Source organism: Branchiostoma floridae, chromosome 8 (assembly GCF_000003815.2).
Source record: "Branchiostoma floridae strain S238N-H82 chromosome 8, Bfl_VNyyK, whole genome shotgun sequence".
Lineage (NCBI taxonomy): Eukaryota > Metazoa > Chordata > Leptocardii > Amphioxiformes > Branchiostomatidae > Branchiostoma > Branchiostoma floridae.
In genome coordinates, this window is record NC_049986.1 from 19888544 (window position 1) to 19915216 (window position 26673).

The following is a 26673-nucleotide window of genomic DNA, read 5'->3' on the forward strand; positions in this document are numbered from 1 at the left end:
CATCTGTATTACGCTGTGGCTGTGTCAAAAGCTTGTACTTGTAACTTCTGGCAATTGTCCGGTGCCACCTTAACACTTCCGTACAATGCTGTGTTTCATTTGTTTGTCAAGAGTTGTAATTGCGACATCTCACACGCGTCCGGTGCCACATCAACATATCTGTACAACGTTGTGTCCTTTACAAGAGCTGTAATGTTACTTGTAACATCTCAACACGCATCTGCTGTGACACTTACACATCTGTACAATGCTGTGTCTCATTTTTTTGTCAAGAACTGTCCTTTTGACATCTCACACGTGTCAAGTGCCACAGTAACTGTAAACATCTGTACTACGCTGTGGCTGAGTCAACAGCTGTACTCTTGTAACATCTGGCAATTGTCCAGTGCCACCTTAACACATCAGATTCTGTACAATGCTGTGTTTCATTTGTTTGTCAAAGAGCTGTACTTGTGACATCTCACACGAGTCCAGTGCCACAGTAACTGCAAACATCTCTACTACGCTGTGTCCTATGTTAAGAGCTGTAACGTTTCTTGTGACATCTCAACATCTGGTGGGACATGAGCACATCTGTACAATGCTGGTCTCATTTGTTTGTCAAAGAACTGTCCTTTTGACATCTTGCACGAATCCAGTGCGACAGTAACTGTAAACATCTGTACAATACTGTGGCTCAGTCTGTGTCAAAAGCTGTACTTACTGTCTTGTAACATCTCGCAATTGTCCGGTGCCACATTATCACATTTGTACAACACCGTGTCTCTTGTTTGTTGTTTAAGAACAGTTTTTGTGACATCTACCTGCACACTTTGACAGGAGAGTTGGGGCCGAGGTTTCGCACCTCATCAATGCGGTTTTTATGGAGTTGGATGGATGGTGTGATCCATGCGCCACACGAACACTGCTCCCCTGCCCAGTTGAATGAACCCAGACGACCGTTGCATTTTGGACACAGCAGCTAAGTAGGGGGAAGAAAAGGAAATTGAATACACATAGTCACATAAGAGTCAAAGAAGTTGACTGTGGGTTCGAGGATTTTTTTCAGGTCCATTTTTTCAGTCCAACAAGAAAACAGTTTTGTACCGGTACACCGTTTTTTTCTTGTTGTATCCGCCCCTACTACATGCTGCTTTCTTCAAGTAGCACTCAACATTCGAGAAATTTACGGTAGTTGAATACACACAGAACACTTACTAAGTCTACCAGTGGACTAGCCCCCTGCTGTAGCTGTACTGTAGCTGTGAACAAAGTTGTGTGGCCCAGGGCTTTAACAGAAATGGAGATGGACACCAGAACACAAGACAACAGTAAGGGTAATCAGGTTAAATTTGAAGCAATCATAGTTGACGCAGCACCCTTTTTATCTATGTCAAGTTAAGAAATGCTGACTGTAAAAAAATGACAATTCATCCTTTTGTACATGTACTGTAAGAGTTTTCATGTCATTAATGCCAATCAACCATTTCTCTCTCTCACCTTTCCTTGCACAACCCCGGCGAGCGACTCTGCCATCCAGGTGACCGGCACAACAAAGATGGAGGAACACTGTACACTGGAGCCGCCTCCGTCCCCCGCGCCGCCGCGCTTGTACCAGGAGAAACACGTCTGTCCGCTGCCCGTGTCGTGCTCCATGATGCTGTCCGAACGAAACAGGCTCCTCCTGGGATAAACATCAACAACTTTCACTTACAAGAACTTTCACTTATAACAACTTTTACTTTCACTGCCTGTCTCGCGTTCCATGATGCTGTCCAAACGGAACAGGCTCCTCCTGGGGTAAACATCAACAACATTCACTTACGAGAACTTTCACTTTCAACAACTTTTACTTACAAGAACTTTTACTTACAAGAACTCTCACTTTTGACAATTTGACACCCCTGGTCTATATACACACCTGCATTTCCTACACCTGAACAGAGCTGTGTTGGAGACGTTCCCTGTAGAGTCTGGGCGCTCGTGAGGGTCCGACGCAAACGTGGAGGATTCCACCTGACCTTGCTCTGTAAGAAAAACACTCTCAAGGTCACAACAAGTTCAGAATGTTTTCAGAAACCTTAAAGCACAACAGTGCCTACAAAGCTGATAATGAAAGGTAGAGAAGGAAAATGTACAAAAGCAAAACAAATTCTTTCAAGAGTTTACAAGAGAAAGATAAAGAAGTGAGTAATCTCAAGAAGGAAGGTGTTAAAAGGTAAGAAAAAGGTGAGAAACTTTCTCCCCATGTGGTTGTGTGGGTCAGGAGAGAAGTTGGAAACCTTTCTCTGCAAAGGCAGATATTTGTGATAGTAACAGTTCAGGATCAAGAAAGAACAAGATGATTGTGGAAAAGCTTTGAGTAAAATTGAATAAAAACAAAGTTAATGGACATGGTAGAGGAAAAGGTGGAAAGTGAGTTAAAGAAGGTTCAGGATCAAGAAACAGAATGATGATTGTGGAAAAACAGCTAGAAGTTCCAGAAAAATGAACATAAGGCCCATCAATCAATTGCTTTGTTCTCAAGATTTTGCAAGACAGGTTGATGACAAGTTAAGAAGGTGAGAAACTTTACCATGAAACTGCTGTGCCAGGTGCTCCAGTCGGTACTGTTTGAACTCGATGCGGCTCTGGTCCACACGGCAGCCCATCGACTCGTACAGCATCAGCTGGGACATGAACCCATCGTTGGGTCTGCAAAGGGAGAAAGGTGGACAGAGCTGGCATGTCAAATTCTCATGCCTTAAATAACTGAAAGAGACTAGACAAACTACACGAGGCTAGAATTGACTGTATGACTGTTTGTGCTGTGTTTCCCGAGGTTCGGTTATTGAACTAAGCTTTGCAAGGCTTCTATTTTTGTTGGGTACTAACAGAAGAAGAAGAAGTTGAGCCCGACCGTTTGTTCTGTACTGACCTTATGTCTGCCTTGACCTGGCGGATGTGCTGTAGGGCCTGGTCACATGACCAGCGCTCCACCTGCATCAGGTGAGCCGCGATGACGGCCGCACTGCGGGACACTCCCTGTAGACTGGGGAAGGAGAGGACATATGATGGATCTTAAATTTTCATTCTAATCCAACTACAGCACTTACATGTACATAACATGTGAGCTATATAGTAGTAGCAACCGGATATGGTTTGGGAAACAGTCAGACATTTCAAACATCAGTTGTGTCACTGACGAAAAACAACAAAAGTTGTTTGAAACGTCTGACTGTTTCCAAAACCATATCCAGTTTCTTGAGGAACTGGGTTTTTTTTTTTGGCGTAAGGACATTGAGATCTTCATTGAACAAACAAACCAACCCACCAGTGTACCAGCACTGCTCCCTCCTGCCGGCCCTTCTGAATGAAGCTGCTGCATTCGTCAAACCTACTCAGCAGGTCTGTGCTCCACTCGTCCAACGCGCGCACAAACTTTCGCTCGAAGGTCCCGGAGTCTGCGCCCAGGTTCAGTTCCTCGCTGTCCACGGTCAGGACGTGCGAGATTCTGGCGGACTGGAGGCTCTCGACGTCCTGAGCGTCGTCACGGTTACCGAGGTACAGGTTGGGGGAGATGAGCTGCATCTTCAGTCCGGGGAAGTCACTCGATTTTCTACTCTCTGCTCAGTATCCATGAATGGTACTGGAAAGAAGAAAACAGTTGTAACCGTGTCAAAAGAAATGGACATTTCAGACAGGATTTACTCAGTTGCTGTCTTTAACTGTATAAAAAAACTCTTTCCGAATTTCAGTTGTTGAGTAACTTTCATCGTGCATTCTTATACCTTGATGTCGAAGTGGAAATCCATAAAAACACCTGTCATGTGCATAATGAATGCAACTGAAATGGTAGATGCATGTTTGTTTCGTTTTGTTTTGTGGCTGTTGCCTTGGCCAAATTCGGTTTGTAAGACAATCAAAAATAGTTTGGAATAGTGCAAAAATTAACGTTATACAACTGATCAGCTGATGACAATTTTTTATAACGTAATTTTTTGGGAAAAAAAAGAAGAAATTAAAAGAATGTGATTTTTTTTAACCGTTTTCCTTGTTTCGGCCAGTATAAATGTCATAAATCTTGCATGAAACATATGTTGCAAAGTGAAACCAAACGTTTTGTTTAAGAGTTATGATTGTCAAAGCGGTATGATGAAGGAAATTAATCGTTGACGCAGTAAACAAAGAAACGCGACGACGTACAAAGATGGAAGAATACAAAGTCCAATTCTAGCGAAGTACTGACATGATTCTTCCTAAAAATAATGTCACGTGGACCACAAAGTTATAAGTCAATGCCTCCAATACTTACCAACCTACTTTAATTATTCGTACGCGAAAATTTCACGTTTTTTAGAAGAAAATAAACCTCAGCGGTTCCCATTTATCATGGGCGCAGCCATCTTGAATTCCCAGCATACCGGCCTAGTGCAATGCATTTAAAGGGGAGTTCAAAATTTTTGATATGCATTTTGAGTGAAATACAGTGTAAAAGTAAAGAAACAAATAAATAAGTAACATATTTATATTTTCTATCTCTCATATAATAGACGATATAGGGTATATTAACTGTTATATCTCTTAAATGTTATAACGATTAGTTACCCCTTTCTCTTAGTAGACTCTACCATCAACCCAGGAAGTAAAACCGGGGTCATGTTGTGAAACGCACCTCTTCCACTGTGCAAAACGTGGTTGGTTCTTACAGAATACAGGAATCGGCAAAATGAGCAGATTTGTAGCGCGATGTTTGCTGTCCGGCCTGCTCCGAGGTCCCGCACACCCACAGACACAACCTGCCCGCTTTCTGAGCTTGGCAAGGCCTGTACTGTCTTTCAAAGGTATGAACTAAGATCTAATGAAACTCATCGCGATGAAGGTTTGACATCCAGGTAATGTGATACGCCATCTTATGAAACTCATTGCTGAAAGATTGGGCAAATCAGTGGACCGGATTTTTATGAGAAAATTAACACATACATGGACCGGCAGGGTTTTACATGTTTTTAAATAACGTTAGAATATTTAGAGGGAAATTAGACTTAGAGTAGAGTTATAGTCATTTGACACATTTCTACCAATTAATACAAAACTGGTCTTAAGGTGACCACTTTCCGTCCGCCATGATAAGGAGGTTGAAAAAGGATTTTCAACGTCCCTGCTGGTAGACACCTTCAAGTTGTCAAAGATGACAGCTCCTGTATCGCGTCTACCCATTTCATTTTCGAAATACATTAGGCCACAGCAAGTAAATTTTATGGATGACATCAGTGGGCGCATTGATTTTCGCCTGATTTCAGAAAAAAAAACAAGAATTTTTTTTTTCCTTTGGAGATGGTCAACATGACGAGAAAGTACCAAGATGGGCAAATATGTTGTGTTATAGGCTAATGGTTGTACTTGTAGAAGTGACACTAGCTATGGAGCCATGACTATAGTTATAGAAATGAAACTAAAAATTTAGTTAGATAGTTGTAAAATTTGCCCCAATATGGAAGCCATGAGTGTAGTTGCCATGTCAGTAATTGATACCAGTCTACCACACCTAGCGTCACTTTTACTACACCAGTTCATGTCTAGAATACAGAAATGAATGCCTTGTAGGCTGTGATACCATGTTTCGTCGCTTTAATTTTTTTTTTAACGTTTATTGCGTATATTTGAAAATTTAGCCATCTTCTTTTTTTCTACCCATCTTGTTTTTTTCCGCCCTCTCTCATTATTTTTGCCGTCTTCGGAGGATGTCATCCATAAAATTTACTTGCTGTGGCCTTAGCATGAAAGTATTAGGGCTTGGGCGCAAATATATGTTGAGCGAGGCTATTGACTCGATCTGGGGTCGGAGCTACTAAAATGGTGGTATAGATATCAACGCTCTAAGCCTCTAACCATTACGCCACGCCTAACATAGTCAAAGAAGTCGGCTGTATTAACAGGTAACAAAATGTAGGGCATAACTTGAATACGTCCGTTCATTCCAAGATTCTAAGATTCCAATGTCTAGTCTTCTGAACAATGTCTATTCTTCTGTTGCCTGTGTAAAAACTTGTAATGAGACGAGAGCCTGGCAAAATAATGTTGGGAAAGTCATGTTAACATATTTACAATCTCTGATTGGCTGGCTAGCATCTCGGTGTGTCAATAGCCACGGCGATATATGTTTGTAGTTAGATGCAAGATTTACTCCCAGTCTTCTGTTTTCATCTTTTGCAGGTTACATTTTTACTGAAGAACGTTCGAGAACTAATGAATCAAATTGGCGTGGCCTCATTGTTTGTTTATTTGTTTGTTTGTGTACAGATGTGAGCTCGTACAGCCTTAGAAGTCACACCTGTGGTGAGCTGAGAGCAGTGCATGCTGGGGAGGATGTGACTCTGTGCGGATGGGTTCAATTTCAGAGGTAAGTTTGCATCTGAACATTGCGCATTCCAAATAAAGTATTCTCTTGCAGGCACATGGTTGTGATGACACCCGACATCACACTCTTGTCATGTGTTGATTATGAAATTCGCCACTTTTATTACAAGACTAATACCGTTTAAAACGTATTTTCAGGTATAAACAACAATACAGAAAATTTGACATGTCTATATACCAGTCACAATTTGACACAAAGAACAATTGCCAGACCACTGATCACTTATCATGATTATGAATCATTAATGATACGTTAATTTTTCCTTTTTTAAAAATCTTTCTTCAGAAAACAGCTATTTGTAACCCTGAGAGACTCCTATGGAGTCATACAGCTGGTCCTGCCACAAGACAAGGTGCGTTCATTTAGATTCTAGTTCCTTTTTCATTATTCCAAATGAGAAAATGCTAACAATTGGTAAAACAAATAGACTTCTAAAACATCAAACTTTTCAGATTTTATCAACAGTGTTAACACTTTTTCCTTACATCCCTGGAAAGAACAATTGTCTGATGTGATGCATCATTTTCTGTATGCATTGTGTGCATTTTGTATACATGTGGTAGTTGCTTTTCTTCCACATAATATAATTTGGTAAAGGGTAATTGAACACATCTTGAAGTATACCATTCTTACACCAAATAACAGTTAAATTACAGAATATATAATTTACAAATCTTTCTAAAATCATATCCAGTTGCTTCTGTAATTATACTCTTATTTGGTGTAAGAATGAGTATACTTCAGCTGGTCTTCATTTTAAGTCTACCTTAATTTGAGAGGGGGATATCCACCATTTTTCGATTTTTTTCCTATTTTCAGAAGCATGCAGACATGAAGCAGACCTTGGCCCACCTGCCCCCAGAGTCGGTGGTTTGTGTCCAGGGGATCGTTCAGCTCAGGCCCATCGGGGAGGCAAACAAGGTCTGTGTCCTCAGGTTGCTTCTCTGTGCCTGAAATCCTGCTTTATTCAACTATAGCTTATAGTATAGAATACAACTCGGGTTGTTTCTCTGTGTTATTTTAATCAAGTAATCCCAAGCGCAGGTGTAGAAAGTTAACAAATGTAATCAAGAACAGGTGAGAAAGATTAAGGGAAACAGGTGAGGCCTGCCACGTGTATGCAGGGTATAATGTGCACAGAACAAAGGAAATCCATGCAGATAGTCCAAGTGAATGCCAGGTGCAGGAAGGCAAGATGAAAGCGATGTTTCATCTATGAACGTGTCCTCCAGCCCAACAACACTACCTCATATATATGCATGTACAGGTACATCCAGTATACCAAATTGTAATTCAGTTTGGCCCTGTTACAAAAGCTAACTGATTCTTAAACAAGTACTGATACAACCTGGTTGTTGACACATAATGTTTTGTGTTCTTGCTCCAGGCCATGTCTACAGGAGATGTGGAGGTGGCAGTGAGTAAGGTGGAGATGGTCAACAAAAGTAAATCCCTACCATTCCAGATCAGGGACTTCTTCCAGGTCAGAAACCTTTTTTAACGGCATAATTTTGTTCTACATTTCTTTACAACCTTAAGAAATATCCAGATTCTTCACATGTTTTTGACTCAAGATAACGCTGTTTCACCTTTATCTGTGGACTAACTTATATACATTGTATTCAAAATTTTAGTATACTAGTATACTAAGGATATCAAGTTGACGGATGGTGGTTTCAAATTGCAATGTATTAGAAATATTGTAGTTTAAACCCACAGTCTGTCGACTTAATTGAAATCCTTAAATACTCTGTTTTGAAATATAATGGATATAGGCTACCCTATGAATAAAAGTCAACTATAGCTAGCATATGCCTTTATGTATACTATAACTTAATAAAGAAATGAATGAAGAGAAACCTTGGTTGTGTACACGAAAACCCAGATTCACTTTTCATTGACACCAACTGGCATGTCACAATATGTAATAGAATTTGTCAAAATTCCAAAATGGCATCAGCAGCAACTCACAGTAAACATAACATTATCAAACATGTACATATCATTGATCATTATAAGTAAACATATTAGGGGAATGAATGAATTGCTGTCTTTGCCTGTGACTTAGACTAGGCTAGTGAATGGACATGAGATCTAGAGGTAACAGGGACGGTCAATTCCTGGCATTCCTGGCTAGAAGTCATGTCCTTGCATAAGGCACTGACTTTCCTCACTCCACCTAGGTGTAAAAATGGGTACCTGACTTTGGTTGGGGAAGTTAAACTTTTATTAAAAGGCAGTGGAAGGAGAGTGATTAACTCTGCCTTCCAAAATCATGCCCTCCCCTATGTCTTAAAAAGGCTACTTACATGTAACCACACCTGTTCCAGGTAAATGAACACCTGAGACTGAAGCACAGGTACCTGGACCTGAGAGGATCCCAGCTGCAGCACAACCTCAGGCTCAGGTCACAGGTCATCATGAAGATGAGGGAGTTCCTCATCAATGTCCACGGTAGGTTTTCCTGTAGCAAAGCATTTATCTTATTTTTTATTTTGTTCAGTTTTACCACATTTGTGGAACGATTGGCATAACAGGTGACACTTTTGCAAGATGGCCCAAAGGCGTGATGTAGCTAGCCTAGCACTTTTCTATCGGTACTTCCATGGTAAATGCTCGGCAGAACTTCATTCACTTGTGCCTTCAATACGAACCTTCACAGCAAGAACCCGTTTAGCCACTTCCACGGAAACAAATCATCCTTTTTTCCTCCACAATCCACCTAACAGGAGGAAGTTCCACGCTCAGAGCTTTTTTCCTAGAACAACATCGCTATGGAATAAGCTTCCACGGACTTGCTTCCCCACAGGGTACAGCCTGAAACTGTTCAAATTAAGGGTAAACAAACATCTCTCTTCACAATTCAGTAACGTAACCCAAAACGCTTGAGTGGCTCCACGAGCCTTGTTTTGCGGTGACCTCAAAGTAAATAAAAAAGATGTCAACCCAGAGACCAGACTGTAAGGTTTGATCCACTAACACCGGGAAGGACCCCTACTCTTTTAGATCAGTGTGGTGGGTTCTTTAACGTTATCGAGGTGTGGCTCTCCTCAAACATGGGACCCTGTCAGAGGGATGGCCCTAACTGAAGCATTACCAGAGTTGTAGCCATGTCCATGCACGCATTGATGTTTGCCTGTTCTGAAATAAAAACTGGCCACATGTGACCCAATAGCATCCCTGGTCACTCAGAATTTTGTGCTTGCCAGAGGATCTGCTCTCCAGGGTAAAGGGACACATGGTCAGGGCAAGTTGTACGCATTATGTAGAAACCTCCTCTCTATATTATTTGCAATAAAGAATGACATGTGACATGTCTTTTGACATGTTTTCCTTTGAATTTCAGGATTTGTTGATGTGGAGACCCCAACATTATTCCGCAGGACTCCTGGGGTAAGTGTAGACCAGAAATGGCATCCTGAACTGAAAGGCACACTCATTTCATTACATTTCATTTGATTTCCTTTATCAAGATCCAGTAAATGCATTTCACCTGCTCATACTTTCCAAAGATTCTTGGGACTCCTCGGAGGCAAACTCCAACATAGAATAGCATTATGAGAACAGAACATATCATAACAGAAACATAACATACATGTACCACCTTATAAACAATTTAGATGATAGAAAATAGCTAACAGTGGAAATTACATAATCAATGTGTAGTAACTTAGTCTTAATATGAAATCATACTATGAATCATGCATAGATCTCAAACCTAGTACCAATTTCTGTTTGCCTTAATTTTCTATAAATTACACTTTGCACAGTGTCAATAAAAGCTGAGATGTTGGTCTCTGACCGTGCTCTTATTTCAGGGTGCCCGAGAGTTTGTGGTTCCTTCCCGAGAAAAGGGAAAGTTCTTCTGCCTTCCGCAGAGCCCTCAGCAGTTCAAGCAGCTTCTTATGGTGGGAGGAGTGGACAGGTGAGTGTCTTGAGTCAGCTGTAAATGTAATGTTAGTTCACCTTTATCCGTGGGTTAACCTATATCCTTAGTATTTAAAAGCAGAGTATTCAGGTAAATCAAGTCGACAGGTTTCAAATTGCAGTACTAAAAAAGAAATTGCAGTTTGAGATCTGCCGTCCGTTAACTTGATATCCTTAAATACTATTTTTAAACACAACGGATATAGGTCACCCTGCAGATAAAGGTAAACTAACGTTACCTGTAGGTTCCTTTCTGACACTTGGGACTGGCTATGATCTCCTTACTTTTGTTTCATATCAAACTATCTACAATTTGTCTTCACCTCCATTGCTTATAAATTCACAGTTAGGGTATGAAACCTGCTCTTTAACAGATCTGCTCAGTGTCTCTGAGGAAAGGTAGTGGATATGAAACCATTTCCAAAATCATTGCTTGAGTTGGAGAGTTGTATCTATAGCTTCCTGAAAGTCTACTAGATCTAAGAACTCTTTAACTGTGGAAGTCTCTCCTGACATTCAAACCAACAAACAGCCAATCAGCATCAAGGACAGGTACATTCAAACCAACAAACAGCCAATCAGCACCAAGGACAGGGACATTCAAACCAACAAACAGCCAATCAGTACCAAGGACAGGGAAATTAAAACCAACAAACAGCCAATCAGCACCAAGGACAGGGACATTCAAACCAACAAACAGCCAATCAGCACCAAGGACAGGGACATTCAAACCAACAAACAGCCAATCAGCACCAAGGACAGGGACATTCAAACCAACAAACAGCCAATCAGCACCAAGGACAGGGACATTCAAACCAACAAACAGCCAATCAGCACCAAGGACAGGGACATTCAAACCAACAAACAGTCAATCAGCACCAAGGACAGGGACATTCAAACCATTAGAACCTAAGATATTGCAGAAACTTAAACTCTCCTCCTACTGCAGAATGAATGGCACAGCTTGTTCAAAAAGTTTGCACCGTTTATTGCAGGTATTTCCAGATAGCCAAGTGCTACAGAGACGAGGACCTAAGACAGGACAGGCAGCCAGAATTCACTCAGGTGAGGCGCCCTGACACAAACACTTGGTGCTTATAAAAAAGTACAATGTGAACCAGTCAGAATTGCCCTAAGGAAGGTGACAGATGGCCACTGAGACGTTGGTGTAAATAAAGCAGGGGTTGTGAAAAAAGAGCCTCAGAGGTCTTTACTCTCATAATTCTACATGAACCTTTAAAAACAGTGAGACATCATCACAATGTGAACAATAGCTAACAATATCTGCCTTCCATGCTATGATAACCATTGTTCAAACCTCCGACATAGTTAATAGTAATGATTTTCACAGAGCCAAGAAATCTATGTGCTACAAACTCAAATGTGGATTTGTCACATTTCCTTCCTTGTAGGTTGATATAGAGATGTCCTTTGTTGACCAGAGGGGTGTTGAGCAGTTGATAGAAGAGCTGCTGCAGCATGCATGGCCTGATGGGAAGGGTGCTCTTACGCTGCCTTTTCCCAGAATGCAGTACAAGGATGCAATGAAGAAGGTAAGTCTTTTGTTTGTTTGTTTATTCTATGACCCTCCAATCAAATAGGCATGTAAAGAACCTGCCACACTTATTGAAAAGAGTAGGGGACCTTCCCGGTGTGAGTGGATCAAACCATTCCAGTTTATATAAATGGGATAGAGAATCTCCCAAGCATGAGATGAATTTTTAAAGTAGAAATTAGATCTTGTATTAATGTCCTTGTATTAAGATATCAGTTATCAGTTTTTACAGCAATGCCGCTACATGGCCTTGAAAAGAAGGCTGTGGACCTGTACCTTTACCTTGAAGATGTCAACTGTCTCACCTGTATGTGTCTCTGTTTTTTTCTTCTTCAGTATGGCAGTGACAAACCTGACACCAGATTTGGAATGAAGGTGAGTGACAACCATGGTAGAAGATTGATGAAATTTTATTTTCTTGTAAAAAAGCACAGCTCATATTATAACTGATCACATTAATTAGTGATTTAGAACTGTGTTTCTACAAAGTGTACAAAATGATTCAAGCAAAGTATTGATTCTGAGAGCCTTTCTTCGACTCATTAATGTCAGTTATGAAACATCTGACTCTTTAGAGAACTCATCTAGTCGCTTCATGAGATATTTCGTATTACTTAATGTTCAGCCTGGATTTCCATTTTTTTGTTTGTTTTATTTTTTAAGTGTATTCTCTCTTTTCACAGTTAAATGATGTGAGTGACATCATGAGGTCAAGTGGGGTCACAGTGTTTGAGAGGTTACTCAAGGACAACTCAGGAAACACCATCCAGGCCATCAATGCCAAACAGGCAGCTGTGAGTAGTAAACATTTATCACAATATGTTGCTGTGTATGCAGAGATTCATAATTAGTATGCAGATGCAAAGGATCTGAAGTGTACTTGATCATGAACCTACCATATGTCTGTATTAATTTTGTCCAACTGTTACTGGTAGAATCATCAGACAAAAATTATATAATAAGCTTCATGTACATTTTGTGCTTTGTAACATTAACGGGGGCCGCCCTAAGACGGTTCCCGTCCTAAGACGGTACGGATTTTTTGCTGATCTTATTATCCATAAGTACACCGTGTTTGTTGCCACAGACTATGCTGATTACAAAGGTAAATAAACCAAGTCCATGCACACAGCTTTAATTTGCATTCCAAGTATACTTTAACATATTTACTTCATGTTTTTTAAAAACAGAATTCTAACAATAATGTTGACAGTGCTGAATCACTGCGGTCACCGGCCTCTGCGTATTGGCGGCTCGTGTCGCTAACTATACGAACTCGTCCAAGCAGTCACACAACTGCCATGATACACATAAATAAAGCTCCATAAAACACTATGGATATGGGTCTTCAAATGTTTGTTGAGTAGAAAAGCGACCAAAAGGAAGCGACATAAACATTGCCACCATTGTACTCCCAAGGGAGTGTGGCCGTGAAGGTGGCAGACAAGAGAACGCTCCAAAGATTTATTTGACTGTAACAAATGATTCGTGCTGGCTATGAAAATAAGACTTGATAGAGAGATGTATATGATATTTTCATATAATCACACAGAGTTTTGTTGATGTTGGCGGTGTCGTTTTTTCGTAATGTTTTTTTTAGTCGGGCATTCACAATCAGTGCATTCAGTCCATTGCCCGTAAAAACATCAGCTGGATTGTTCTAGGTACAGCCTTCCTCATATGAGACAGAAAGTACATACAGTCACGATTTTACTTTTAAAAGTAATCTTAAAAATATCATACTATTAATTTTTTTCTGTGTACTTAAATTTACCACTTACTTCTGAAGAGAGCAAAATGTGAAAAAGCGTACCGAGTTAGGCACACTGTCCAGCGTAGCACAAAATTGGAAGGTTACATACACGAAATTGTCTCACAGAGTTTGCCGCTTGTAACACGCAGCGCGAAAGGTTCATGAACCACATGAATGCATTTCTTATTCAAGTATGTTGTTCAAATCTATGTGTAAAAAATTCAGTCATCAAACTATGACCACTCTCAGGCAACTAGCGATGGAGCGCCATGAGTTTGAGCGCAAGAAAAAGCGTACCGTGTTGGGGCACCTCCCGTTAAGTAAAACTTGAAAGGATTTCTATGGTGGACTTTATATCATGATTTATTTAATAAGTGTGTTTGTCTGAAACGTTGTAAGTCAGACTATGTACAACTGATCTAGTCAAATCAAAAGTTGTTGACCAATTGAATTTTCTGAAATCAATATCAATGTTGTTAACCATCAATATAACATGATAATGTGAAGAATCCAACTGTTGCTGTTGTTGTTTTTGAATGTCAAATGAACATTTCTGTTGTCCACAGCCGCACATGAAGAATAAAGACATAGAAAAGCTGCAGGATCTGGCAAAACAGATGATGTCTAAGGTGACTTATTTTAGTATGTTACAATTAAGATCTTTTATCATTCATTCATTCTTCATTCATTCATTCAATGTGAACCTGAATGTCAACCTGAAAACAGAGTCAGGGAGGAAAGTCAGTATTTTTGTGCACAGTCATAGTTTTAACTACTCAGTTTTATGTCATAGTCAAACTCAAATTTTCCTCTGAGTTTGCAACACCATTAGTTTGTTCTTGGATTTTTGTAAAGTGAAAGTTTAGCAGGCAGACATCATAAATAAAGCAACAAGCAGGGAGAAAAACTTGAATTTGCCTGTATTCACTCCATTAAACTGAGCACACCAAGGCACATACCTGGTCCTCTGGCTTTGTTTTCATTTTGTTTTTCCAGAAAAATCTGTGAACCAACAAATGAAGATGGTGTGGCCTAACGCTACAGGTGTTTATGTTATATTGCAGGGGCTGCCCATACTACAAATACTACCTGGGGGTGAGGTAAAGGGGGCAATGGCCAAGCACATCAGCTAGACAAGCAAAGAATAGGCGGGTGTCGTTTGCTATAGTTGATAATATCAAATGACTTCATGTATGATATATATGTATATATAATATATGGTTTTAGACATGTAGCATATGACCTAAAGGTCTGCCATATGTAAAGCATACATACGTGCATATGTTATATTGCAGGGGCTGTCCATACTGCAGATATTACCTGGAGGAGAGATGAAGGGGGCAATGGCCAAGCACATCAGCTCCCCCTGTAGAAATGCACTACTGCAGGAACTGCAGGCCGAGGAAGGGGACATGCTGCTACTTGCTGGAGGGGAACACCTGAAAACTGTGAGTGTTTGTTTGTTTGTTTAATATTTATTTCACCAGGGTAGAGCATGTCGCCTGACAGCGTTTTTCGAAGCCCCCTGGGGGAGAACCCCAAAAATAAATCATACATTAAATTCAACAGAACCAAATCAGCTTCAATAACATAATCATACATTAAGTTCTACGAAACCAAATTACTAAGTAACATAAACATAAAGATTGTACAAAATCAGATTTAACTTACTATATAGATAATATAATAACATACTGCCAAACGAGTGAATCGAAAGTTTAACCTTAACGTGACATAATACAGGAAACATAACAAAAAGAAGTATCCTGAGTTAAGTTTTCATATACCTGTAAAAGTGAATAAAGAGACTTTTTTGATGAAAATTTTATCAAGCAATTTTGCCCAGAAATTATGAACTCTGGGACAGTCCCAGAACAGAATGTCTTATTGTTTCTTCTTCAAGAAACTTTATTTACAGAACCATAACTTTACACACCTTTATTTTCCTTGACATTCGGGTGACTGTCTGTGACCTTCCTCATTGCAGTTCTGACTTTTGACTTGAGTTCACAGTTTGTACTGCAGGAATATTTTTGCTGCTTACGGATACAGTCACAAACACAAGGCATTTTCAAAGCATTGCATCTTTATTACAATCTGTATCCTGCCTTTTCAGTGTGAACTTCTTGGAAGAATACGAGTAGAATGTGCCGACATCTTAGAAACACAAGGTACGACTATTTTTCTTGTCTTTTCAGGTACGACTATTCTTTTTGTTACCTAATTTTTTTTACTATTCTTGACTTTTTTAGACACAGTTTCTAGATTTTTTAACTGTAACTAATATGTACCTGTATATGTTGAGAGAGAGAGAGACTTTATTTGAAAATCTTAAACACTGTATCTGGTCAATTCAAGCAACAGGCTGTTGAGAAATCTGGCAAGCTCTGACTGATCCACAAATTTGGCTGGCATTTGCATGAGTTTGTTTGTTTGTAAAGTCTCCTTGATAGCAGTGTCTGATACCTGGACTTTTGAGTAAAAATTTTCAATCTTTCTCCCTTTTCTGTTGAAGGTGTCCAACTCAGGGATCCAGATGTCTTCAACTTCCTGTGGATAACCGACTTTCCTTTGTTTGTACCTAAGGAAGATGGTAAGGAATAGCATAATTTTGTTACTGTAGATGAAGGCATTGTGTAAAAGAAGACAAAATGAAGAATCTATTTTTGGTGTACCATCTTCTGTGTGATTAGTCATATGCTAAACCTTCCTGATCACTTAAATTTGGTATTTGTAGTCCAATTTAAAAAAAGATTATTTGCAGGCTTGCATCAGTTTTGTGGTTTTCATCATTATCAGGCCAAACCAATTTCATTTGTTGGTTTTCGGATTTTTTAAAGTGAAATTATTGCAACTAGACATCAGAAAAGCAGTGGGCAGGTAGGAAAACTTGAATCCGACTGTATTCCCTTCATAAAACTGAGTACACCAAGGCATAAACATGGCGCTTATGCTTTGTCTTCATTATGTTTTTTCCAGTTTGAAGCTTTTTAAAAATTTTTCTACAATCTGAGAACCAACAAATTAATTTGGTGTGGTCTAATTGAATGAAGATTGAAAAAAAGTCAATTAATGTCAGCCCTGTTGATAGGTTCAGGGTTGGAGTCTGCACACCACCCCTTTACGGCCCCCCACCCTGATGACTTGGACCTGGTGTATTCTCACCCACACAAGGTAAGACAAAAAAATATCTTAACAGAACAATATGCATTATTTTTCTTGCTTGAAGGTTAGAGTGCCAAATTGAATGTCAATGAATGTGTTGACTTTCTGTATCTATATATTTGGTATAACCGCCCTTCAGTGTAACACTCCAGCTTTGCAGGCACGCGGTGCGGCAGCAGCTGGTTATATTTCACTGAATGATCCGTCACACCTAACCTTTGCACATCTTTCTGCAAGCATTCTTTAAAACTATCCAGAGAAGATACCCCTACTGTGCTTGGTAATAACAAATTCCACTTTATGATAGTGCGGGGAAAATACAAATTTTTTAACACATCGATCCTGTTCACTTGGTAACTCTGGTACTGGAAGGCATGACTGTTTCTTGTTCTTTTTTCAGCTGGTATTAGATACTTATCAGTCTTTATGTCCATCAGTTTATTGGTCATTTGTACATCATGGAAAGTCTAGACATTTTCCTTCTGTCTTTAAGTGATATCCACTGCAGGTCTGTTTTGTCTTACCTATGGCTATGGACTCACCTGTACCTTTACCTTCACCTGCCTCACCTGTATGTGCTTCAGGTGCGCAGCCAGCATTACGACCTGGTTCTGAACGGTAACGAGATCGCGGGCGGTTCCATCCGGATCCACGATGCTGAGGTACAGAGGTACATCCTGGAGGAAGTCTTAAAGGTGGGCTGTTGTGTCTTGGTCTTGTTTGTTTGTAGTCGCTTTTCTAGGTGCTTTTCAATGTGCCCTGGGGGGGGGGGGGGAACCCCAGACATACATATACATATGTATCAAATTAAAATTAGAAGTAACATAACATGAGAAAATTAGCTTTGACGTATGCCCATGAAGACAAATCATAGCAACTTAGGAATAACCAATACATAACTTCATCAGGGCTCGAAATACCACATGCATATGCAAGTTTGTGCAAGTAAAATTGGTGTGGTGCAAGTAAGTTTAGACCAAACTTGCACCAGTGCAAGTTACTTTTGTCCTCTAATACCTGACGTTAGAAAAAGCTTACACACACCGAGAATATTGTCTGTCATTGAAAGGTAAAAGAAAATAACACTGAATAAAAAAAGCCTAAATTTGTTATTTCTAAATTTGGTTAGACATCCAGGTAAACTATTTTTATATTTCAGCCATACCATAGGTATGGTGAAATATTTATATTTCAGCCATACCATAGGTATGGTGAAATATATTGTATTTATTTTCACTCCGCGTACCGTAGGTACGCTTCGAGTGAAAATATTGTTTTCTCACTGTTTCTTCTTTCTTTCTTTCTCCTGTCGCGACCTTTAAAGTGATTCCTCTCCGTCGTTCCTGGACCAAATGGCCTGAAATTTGGCACAAGGGTACAGTGGGCCAATACCCAGACCCGTTTTTCTCATTTTTTTGATAGATACCTTTACAATGATTTTAGGGATGTTTTAAGGTCATTTTCTGGCCCGGCTGTATATTCATGTCTCCCGTGCCCAGGTATTACGTCCAGATGACTTGAAAGTTGGTATGATACTGCGTGAGATACTTATTAAAAGGACCCCGGTATTATTTTTGGCCAAACGTCACTTCAAAATCATTTAAAAGCCAATTTGGCGGGGTATCTACGCATATTTTCACCGAGCTCGCGTTTCGCGCGTGTAACCATATATGGTCACGTTTGCACGTGCGTCCGTTGCACCATATATGGTTATGGACGTTTCCGCGCGTGACGTAAGCTATTTACCTGCAGCTGTGCATTGTGGCTAATTGAATTTAGAAGGGAACCAATATGCGCCCGACACTTAGCGGAAGCGATGACCTGATTGGTCAGCTCGGGTACAGCCAATGAGGAAGGGTTTTTCAACTTAGCGGCTGGGAGTACATATATGTCACCGGGAAGAAGTCCGTTAAAAGTAAGTGAAAAATTGTACAGTTTATCTTAAAATTGGCAACAATACACAAACGCAGTAACAAATTTGGGTAACTTGTCGTCGTTATTGTGTAGTTTTTGTTTGATTTACCCACGTTTAGAGTGTCTGGATACCGTAGCGTCAGAATGCCGCGGTAAGTGGGAGCGCATGCATGGAATATTGTTGCGCTTTGCAGTGACTGATGAGACAGTAATAGTATTGTATCATCAAGCTTTATTGACACGACAAAAAGTACAGTCAATTTTGTATGGCCAACTTTAAACTGCAACGAAAAAAGAAAGAATACAGAGTATATCTTACAATTCTACTAATTAAACATTATGATATGATTCTACTAATTATCGGTGAAAAGTGTACAGTAGTTCTCTTCCATAGTAACGTTATATGATAGTACAGATTTTCAAGGGCAAATCCACTAGTACAAACGTTACACTATGTTGTGAATTGTCCATTCAGGTTGGTTGTACAAGAATATATGTAATCAGGTGTGGCTTTTTTTTCTAATCAACAAACAAAAAAGGATCTTCCTTTTACTCTGGGTGGCAGTACACGAAATTACACAAAGAAAATACTAATTATTGTATTCTATTCTATTTTCTACTGGAGGAAGATGAAACACCACCAGGACTGTTGTGCAGACAGGTGGGGTTGTGCCTTGATAGAAAGTGTCAATTTGACAGTGCTAAATTCATTATTGGTTGGGTGCTCGAACTCAACTAATTCCACAAAGTCTGGCCTGTCAGAGAACACAATAGTCAACTGGCTACAAAGGTGGCATCAACAGACACCAAGGAGAGGGTAGCAAAGTCACGTACAAGAAGTGTTACTGTGACAGAAACACCAGCTTTATGTATGATTAGGCTATTTTGGACAATATTGTAACTATTAAACTAAGTGACAATTAGAGATATTATTATACCAACCATGAGTTCAAACATTGTATTTCATGACAGACATGAATAAGTTTTTATGACTTTTCAGACACCACGTCATGGTATATGCTGTGTAATTTAGTAATGCACTGTACTACAAACAGTTAATTAGAATAATTAGATAATCATAAACTGATTAGTTTATGTGGAAAAGAAATGGGACGTTAAGTTTATAACAGACGTATAATAAGTGCAATTGCTGCATCCTTTTTTCAGACAAAAAGCATGCAAAACATTTATATATGCAAAACAGACTCCGTGCAAACATACAGTCGCTAATTAGCTTTGTTCATCAATATAATGTATTAGCTGATTAACTCTAAGTATAAAAAGAGAATGCGATCCTTTTTGTCTGAATACAATGTGCATAAATTTCTACGTATTTGTAATGATAATGTAATTGCCGTGCAGCCATGATATCCAATTGGATTTTTTTTAAAATTGCACTTCGCTAAAAACGGCTAATAAGCATATCTTGGTAAAGAGTTAAAAGTGTAGTGAAGTTTGTTTGGAGAGGTCTGCTTGTATGAAGATTAGTTATGCTTGTGACAACCTTGAATAAGTGCAGTAATTGCCCTTGCCTTGTGTAAATAAGCAGGAAAACTTTAATCATAACCACGCTATTGTCTGCTGTGGGTACGTAATACCAACGTTTAGGGTCGCATAACGTGTTGCAACTGTAGAAAATTTCCGTTTGTGACATAATTTTTTTTTTCTTGAAGTAAAACGGTGCTTGCTTTGTTAATGTGTGAAACATTAGCATGCTGTGTGCGTGTTGTAATAAAGAAATAAAAGTTTGATTACCGTACAGTACTCACATTGGATTTTTCAAGTTCAATTTTGGAAAAGTCCATTTTTGCATAAAGGGGAGAGCGGAGTGAAAATAGCTGAATTTGCTCCTAAGCAAATACCGGCCTTTCTAGTCGTAATGTTTCTTTCTTTCTTTCTCCTGTCAAATCTTCAGAACACGGTATCTCCGTTGTTCCTCAACCGAATGACTTGAAATTTGGCACAAGGGTAGAGTGGGCCAATACCCTCGGGCATTTTTTTCATTTTTTTCATATCTGTCTCTTAAGTGATTTTATTAAGGTTTTTTGGTCATCTTAAGACCAAAACTGTATATTTGGGCCCCCTGTACCCTGGTATTATAACCGAATGAGCTGAAATTTGGCACAGATGTGCCTTGATAAGTCCCCCATATAGATTCAATATCAGTTTTGGTGTACAGTACAACAAAATGCTTATTTTTGCGATTTTTTGACCAATTTTTGACCAAAAAAGGACACTTTTGGCCCCTGTACCCTGGTATTACAACCAAATGAGCTGAAATTTGACAGAGATGTGCCTTGATAATGCCCCCATATAAATTCAATAACACTTTTGGTGTACAGTACAACAAAATGCTTATTTTTGCGATTTTTTGACCAATTTTTGACCAAAAAAGGACACTTTTGGCTCCTGTACCTTGGTATTGCAACCGAATGAGCTGAAATTTGACACAGATGTGCCTTGATAATCCCTTCATATAAATTCAATAACACTTTTGGTGTACAGTGCAACAAAATGCTTATTTTTGCGATTTTTGGCCAATTTTTGACCAAAAAAGGACACTTTTGGCTCCTGTACCCTGGTATTACAATTAAATGACCTGAAATTTGGTATAGATAGGCATTAGATACTTGGTAACAAGATTCAAGTAAAATTTTTGACATAAACAACTTTAAAATGATTAATTTTGGCACTTTTCTGAGGGCAAATTTGTTTTCTTTTGGCCTCCTGACGTGACCTTCCGTGACCCCGCACAGAGCCACACCTGTGCGCGTCAGCCGGAGAGTTAATTGAATCAAAGACCTAGCCAATCAGCGAAGAGGAGGCCAAAGGCTAATTAATATTCATAAGCGGGGCCTCATGATCCCGTATATAGCAGTGTTCCCGCCAGGGGGAGCAAAGCCCGCCTAAGGCTCTCGCATTTTAGACTATTCAGAAGGCTTTATATTGTATCAGTTCTTAGGGGCATATCTATGATAATCGCAGCAGTCACTTAACTTCTCTTCAGGAGTTTAGCGTAACACTGTTTCAGGTCAAACCGTCAAAGGCAACTAAAAACAAACTTTAACGTTACTGAGTTCAACAGTACTTATAACTTGTTATCCGAAGTTGAAACGCTAGCGATGGTATTTTCGCTGCGCTGTTAGCTCCGTGCGACTGTTGTTGACGGTCTTATAACGGTATATTTTGCACCCCTGTACCCTGGTATGAGTAACATTTGGTATAGATAGGCATAATATAGTTGGTAAAATGATCCAAGTAAAATTTTTGGCATAAAGTACTGTAAAAGGCTTAATTACAGCACTTTTTTTAGGGGAAATTGGTTTTCTTTCGTTCTCCATGCCGTGACCTTTCGGACGTTCACCCCACAGAGCCGACATCTGCACCTGCGTCTAGCCGGCAGGAAGAGTTAATTCAATTAATGGTTCAGCCAATCAGCGAAGAGGAAAGCGAAGGCTAATTAATATTCATAAGCGGGACCACACAATACGTTAACTTGAAGACTCAGGCCGTACAGACTTCTCGCCAGGATTTTTTCAAAGCGTCGGACAGGGGTCCGGGGGCCGCCGAATGTCCCTGGCGGGGTCCAGGGGCAGGGCCACTGTGGGGGGGACCCAGGTGGGCGAAGCCCCCCCGGAAGCTCTTGCATTTTAGGCTATTGAGAAGGCTTCTTTTATCAGTTTTTTTAGGGCCATATCTACGATAATCGTAGCAGTCACTTATTTCTCTTCAGCAGTTTGACTTTAAAATATTTCGGGTCAAAGCTTCAAAGACAACTAAAACCTCATAAACAACAAACTTTACTTAGCTCAACAGTATACAAAAATATTGTACGGGTTGCCATCCTTAGTTGAAGCGCTTATTTATAGCGCTAGTATCTTCGCTGCGCCGTTAGCCGCCGTGCGACTTTTGTTGACGGTCTGATATCCCTACGTCGCCGCCTCGCTGATATTCCCACGGACATGTTTCAAAAAAAATACCCAGCAAAAAACGCTGTTCTGCGTCAAATTCTATTCTATAAAACTCAGTGTTACAGTCTAAATATTTTGTAGAAGCACCGCTGTAGGAAAGAAGGTCCAAGCAATGTAAAACATCACGTAGCATGAAGTTCGCTGTCAACTGGCACACAGCACATGACTGTTTGAAACTCTAAGTCTAATCAACAGCCGTGTTTGATTGATAGCCGGCGGTCCTATGATGAATTCGGCGAAAGGTGCGTTAGTTAGAAAATCTGCGTTTAGTTTTGATACGTAATTATAAGTTAGACAGTGGCGAGAATGATTATTTTCTCATCAATATTTCTCTTCAGAATTATTTGAACTTAATTGTACATCTAAACAATTGGCTTACCTGTGCAATGTTTATATGATTAATGATCAGTGTACTGAAATCATGTGTAACGTATGGCTCCTAGTCAATAGATCAGCATTTTCTCTATAGTGACCACCTGTCTATAGTGGCCACATTTCCTAGTGCTGTTGTTGTTTGGCATAAACTTTGAACATTTAAATTGTTAGTAACTTTAAACTGCCAGAGTTTCAGCCCAATAAAACACTCTCAGCGCCAGGGTATGAACAGACTGACCAGACAGACGAAAATAAATCCTCGAACAAGGTTCAATCGTATCTTCCGGGTCTGGCAGGAAGTTGTTAAACTAAAATAAGAATAGGCTCGATGGTTGATTGCATACAAAGTAAAACAGTTTAACAGTTTTACAGCTTGAAGAAAACAAACGCTCCTACAGTACCTGCACCTGCTTGATAATTATTAAATCGTATGCCCTACTTGAATAAAAAAAGTTCATTGCAATAATAAATGTACCCACATCACAAGGAGCTTATACTTTTTTAAACTTACACCTAGTTATCGTACTGAAAATTGTTAATGACATTACATGAAGTCATTCAACAATTTTCAGTCATGATGAAAATTTTCTGAATGGAAGGTGTGATTATTGTCATTTTCTGAAAAATAGAAGCAAGCTCTGTTTTTACCTGGAGTCAATTCACAATACCAGTCCACTTTGGGGGATAATGTACTGTTAAGAGGATGTTCCATTTTTGCGCAGGGGTGATTTGGAACAGTCCAATGTTGCGTGGGAAGGGGTATGGCTGAAATATGCTGTATTTGCTCTTAAGCAAATGTCGGCCTTTCTAGTTTTAAACAAATCCATCTCTACAATGCTAATGATTCCTAAGGTGCTGTCTTACCTTGATTTGCATATGAGTTACATTTGCATACTAAATATGTTCAACTGGTTTTTCCAGTTATATGTATTGTATTGAGTTGTTCTACCACTTCATTCTGGAGATGCTTAAGACTAGTTACTGTGATGGATGTCACTTGAAGAGTCCAGAAGAAATCTATGGATCTTATCGAGTTGTAGACATTGAATTGTCTTTAATTGAGGCTAAATTCACAGTTTTTATGAAACAGTTTATACAATTTCAAACCAAAAATAAAATACACTACGGAAAAACAAATATCCAAACATGTGGTCTTACCGGTATGTATCCCCATTTACTACTAGTCACGTACATTTGCAAATTTTCAGAAGAGGAGATAAGGGTTTAACAGTTCACTATTTTGGGTTGTGCAAGTAAGTTTCTTTTGGTGCAAGTTACCTTTGGCTTAACTTGCACAGGTGCAAGTTGACTGAAAAGTGTATTTCGAGCCCTGCTTCATTCTACGATACAAGTAAATCAAAATTGCAATGTTAACATGATATGACTGAAAACATAAGTAGAATGAAATCATAAGGCAAATGAATTTGGTTTTACTTTTTCCTCTGACAAGGAGGCTGTGCTTTCACTAGATTGCTCTGTTCGTTTTGTTGGTGAAGAAGTCACAATTTTTGATCAAGGACACAAAATTTTCTCAACTTCCCGCGCATTTTGCTAAATGAAAAAAAAGAACATGCATCACCATAGGTCCCAGTCCTCCCACGGGCCTGAGCATTTGGCTGTACATCCTGGGACCAAGGGGGATACGGAATACCCCAATGTTGTATTCTATATTTAGTGGTAAATTAAATGATGTAAAGTACTCGCAAGAACTGAGACTAAGTCATTCCCCTTGACGAAGATGTGCTGGTAGACATCGAAAATTTGGGAGGTATGTACTGTACCTTTACAAAACAGTCATCGATTGCAGAAAATTGTTATAACTGTAAAGTACATGATTTTTGCTCTCCAGGAAGACGCAGCTGTTTTGCACCACCTCCTGGAGGCCCTGCAGTCTGGCTGTCCCCCACATGGGGGCATCGCTATCGGTAAGTTTTCACCTGTTTGCTCTTCACAATGTTCACTGCATCTTCAAGTAAAAGAAGTCCTCTGTAAAGTGCCTCCTTTCTTATAGTTTCTTAATTACCTGACCCAGGGTTGAACTGGCTGATGGCTAACATTTTAACCTCTGACCCAGGGTTGGACTGGCTAATAACTCTGATTAACCTCTGTACCCTGACCCAGGGTTGAATCGGCTGATGGCAAACCTTTTACCTCTGTCCCCTGACCCAGGGTTGAGCTGGCTGATGGCTAACATTGTAACCTCTGACCCAGGGTTGGACTGGCTGATGGCTAACCTTTAACCTCTGTACCCTGACTCAGGGTTGAATCGGCTGATGACTAACCTTTCACCTATGTCCTCTGACCCAGGGTTGAATCGGCTGATGGCTAACCTTTCACCTCTATCCCCTGACCCAGGGTTGGACCCGCTGATGACTAACCTTTGGCCTCTGTCCCCTGACCAGGGGCTGGATCAGTTTATGGCTAATCTTAAACCTCTGACCCCTGACCCAGGGTTGGACCTGCTGATGGCTAACCTTTAACCTCTGTCTCGTGAACCAGGTTTGGACCGGCTGATAGCTAACCTTTAACCTCTGTCCTCTGACCCAGGGTTGAATCGGCTGATGGCTAACCTTTAACCTCTGTCCCCTGACCCAGGGTTGGACAGGCTGATGGCTAACCTTTCACCTCAGTCCCCTGATCTAGGGTTGGACTGGATATTGGCTAACCTTTCACCTATGTCCTCTGACCCAGGGTTGAACCGGCTGATGGCTAACCTTTAATCTCTGTCCCCTGACCCAGGGTTGGACTAGATGTTGGCTAACCTTTCACCTCAGTCCCCTGATCTAGGGTTGGACTGGATGTTGGCTAACCTTTCACCTATGTCCTCTGACCCAGGGTTGAACCGGCTGATGGCTAACCTTTAATCTCTGTCCCCTGACCCAGGGTTGAACCGGCTGGTGGCTAACCTTTAATCTCTGTCCCCTGACCCAGGGTTGGACTGGATGTTGGCTAACCTTTAACCTCTGTCCCCTAACCCAGGGTTGAACCGGATGATGGCTAAGCTTTAACCTCTGTCCCCTGACCCAGGTTTGGACCGGCTGATGGCCATCCTCTGCAAGGCTGACAGCATCAGGGACGTCATAGCCTTCCCCAAGTCCCATGCAGGATACGACCCCATGAGCGGGGCTCCCTCACAACTGACTGACGCGGAACTGCAGCCCTTCCATGTCAGAGTTCAATCAGAGTCATCCTGAGACTTTGAAGACCTATTTTTCCATTCAAGAAGAGTAGGCAGGGATGGAGACAACTTTATCTTCAGTTGGAAACCAACTAACACTCTTCTGCTACTTTGTACTTCTTCCTAATGATACTTCTGTTCTGTGTTCTCATAATGGTGATTTTGCTGCATTTCTGTCTAGAAGTATATTCATGAATAGAATTTGAAGCAACCATTTCAAGTCCCAACTAAAGATACTTTTATTGCAAGATTGTATACTGTACAATAAAATCACCACTCCTGTGTTTACATATCACTTGCAAAGTCTTTTCTACACAGAAAAGAAAACATATCTCTATTACCAAGTTGAAGTAATGAATATCTTAGCATTTTCCACGCATTTACTTAGCATTTTTCACACATTTAGCATTTTCTACACATTTTTCTTCCCTAAAACATTAAGGCAGAAACAATTTC

At 40.1% G+C, this 26673-nt stretch overlaps 2 protein-coding genes across 3 annotated transcripts; one reads left to right on the forward strand and one right to left on the reverse strand.

Annotated features, from left to right (window-relative positions):
- Nucleotides 1-448: 448 nt before the first annotated feature.
- Nucleotides 449-4393, reverse strand: LOC118420745 (dual specificity protein phosphatase 12-like). Of its 2 annotated transcripts, none has more exons than XM_035827705.1 (7): nucleotides 4282-4381; nucleotides 3293-3607; nucleotides 2897-3010; nucleotides 2555-2673; nucleotides 1901-2006; nucleotides 1480-1663; nucleotides 449-961 (listed from the first exon to the last, which is right to left on the reverse strand). In XM_035827705.1, exons 2-7 carry the CDS (start codon nucleotides 3547-3549, stop codon nucleotides 800-802), a joined length of 942 nt encoding a protein of 313 aa, XP_035683598.1. In that variant the 5' UTR covers nucleotides 3550-3607; nucleotides 4282-4381; the 3' UTR covers nucleotides 449-799. The 2 variants fall into 2 exon arrangements, with proteins under 2 accessions (XP_035683598.1, XP_035683597.1); XM_035827704.1 differs by having other exon boundaries at nucleotides 450-961; nucleotides 4274-4393.
- A 221-nt stretch (nucleotides 4394-4614) lies between these two features.
- On the forward strand, nucleotides 4615-26505 carry LOC118420739 (aspartate--tRNA ligase, mitochondrial-like). The gene is made up of 20 exons (XM_035827697.1): nucleotides 4615-4802; nucleotides 6262-6361; nucleotides 6665-6731; nucleotides 7199-7300; nucleotides 7767-7862; nucleotides 8710-8833; nucleotides 9726-9772; nucleotides 10198-10304; nucleotides 11302-11371; nucleotides 11719-11859; nucleotides 12198-12236; nucleotides 12545-12655; nucleotides 14181-14243; nucleotides 14910-15062; nucleotides 15731-15785; nucleotides 16130-16207; nucleotides 16706-16788; nucleotides 17364-17474; nucleotides 24889-24964; nucleotides 26067-26505. The coding sequence occupies exons 1-20, from the start codon at nucleotides 4688-4690 to the stop codon at nucleotides 26231-26233; spliced, it is 1905 nt and encodes a 634-aa protein (XP_035683590.1). The 5' UTR covers nucleotides 4615-4687; the 3' UTR covers nucleotides 26234-26505.
- Nucleotides 26506-26673: the final 168 nt, after the last annotated feature.

Excerpts from the sequence above, each read along its gene's own strand:
- LOC118420745 (XM_035827705.1), bottom strand. The coding sequence starts at position 3,549 with ATGCAGCTCATCTCCCCCAACCTGTACCTCGGTAACCGTGACGACGCT. Across the intron at positions 1,664-1,900 it reads TTCAGGTGTAGGAAATGCAG|GAGGAGCCTGTTTCGTTCGG; the intron begins GTGTGTATATAG and ends TGTTTATCCCAG. Across the intron at positions 962-1,479 it reads CCGGGGTTGTGCAAGGAAAG|CTGCTGTGTCCAAAATGCAA; the intron begins GTGAGAGAGAGA and ends CCCCCTACTTAG.
- LOC118420739 (XM_035827697.1), top strand. The coding sequence starts at position 4,688 with ATGAGCAGATTTGTAGCGCGATGTTTGCTGTCCGGCCTGCTCCGAGGT. Across the intron at positions 7,863-8,709 it reads AGATCAGGGACTTCTTCCAG|GTAAATGAACACCTGAGACT; the intron begins GTCAGAAACCTT and ends CACCTGTTCCAG. Across the intron at positions 11,372-11,718 it reads GGCAGCCAGAATTCACTCAG|GTTGATATAGAGATGTCCTT; the intron begins GTGAGGCGCCCT and ends CCTTCCTTGTAG.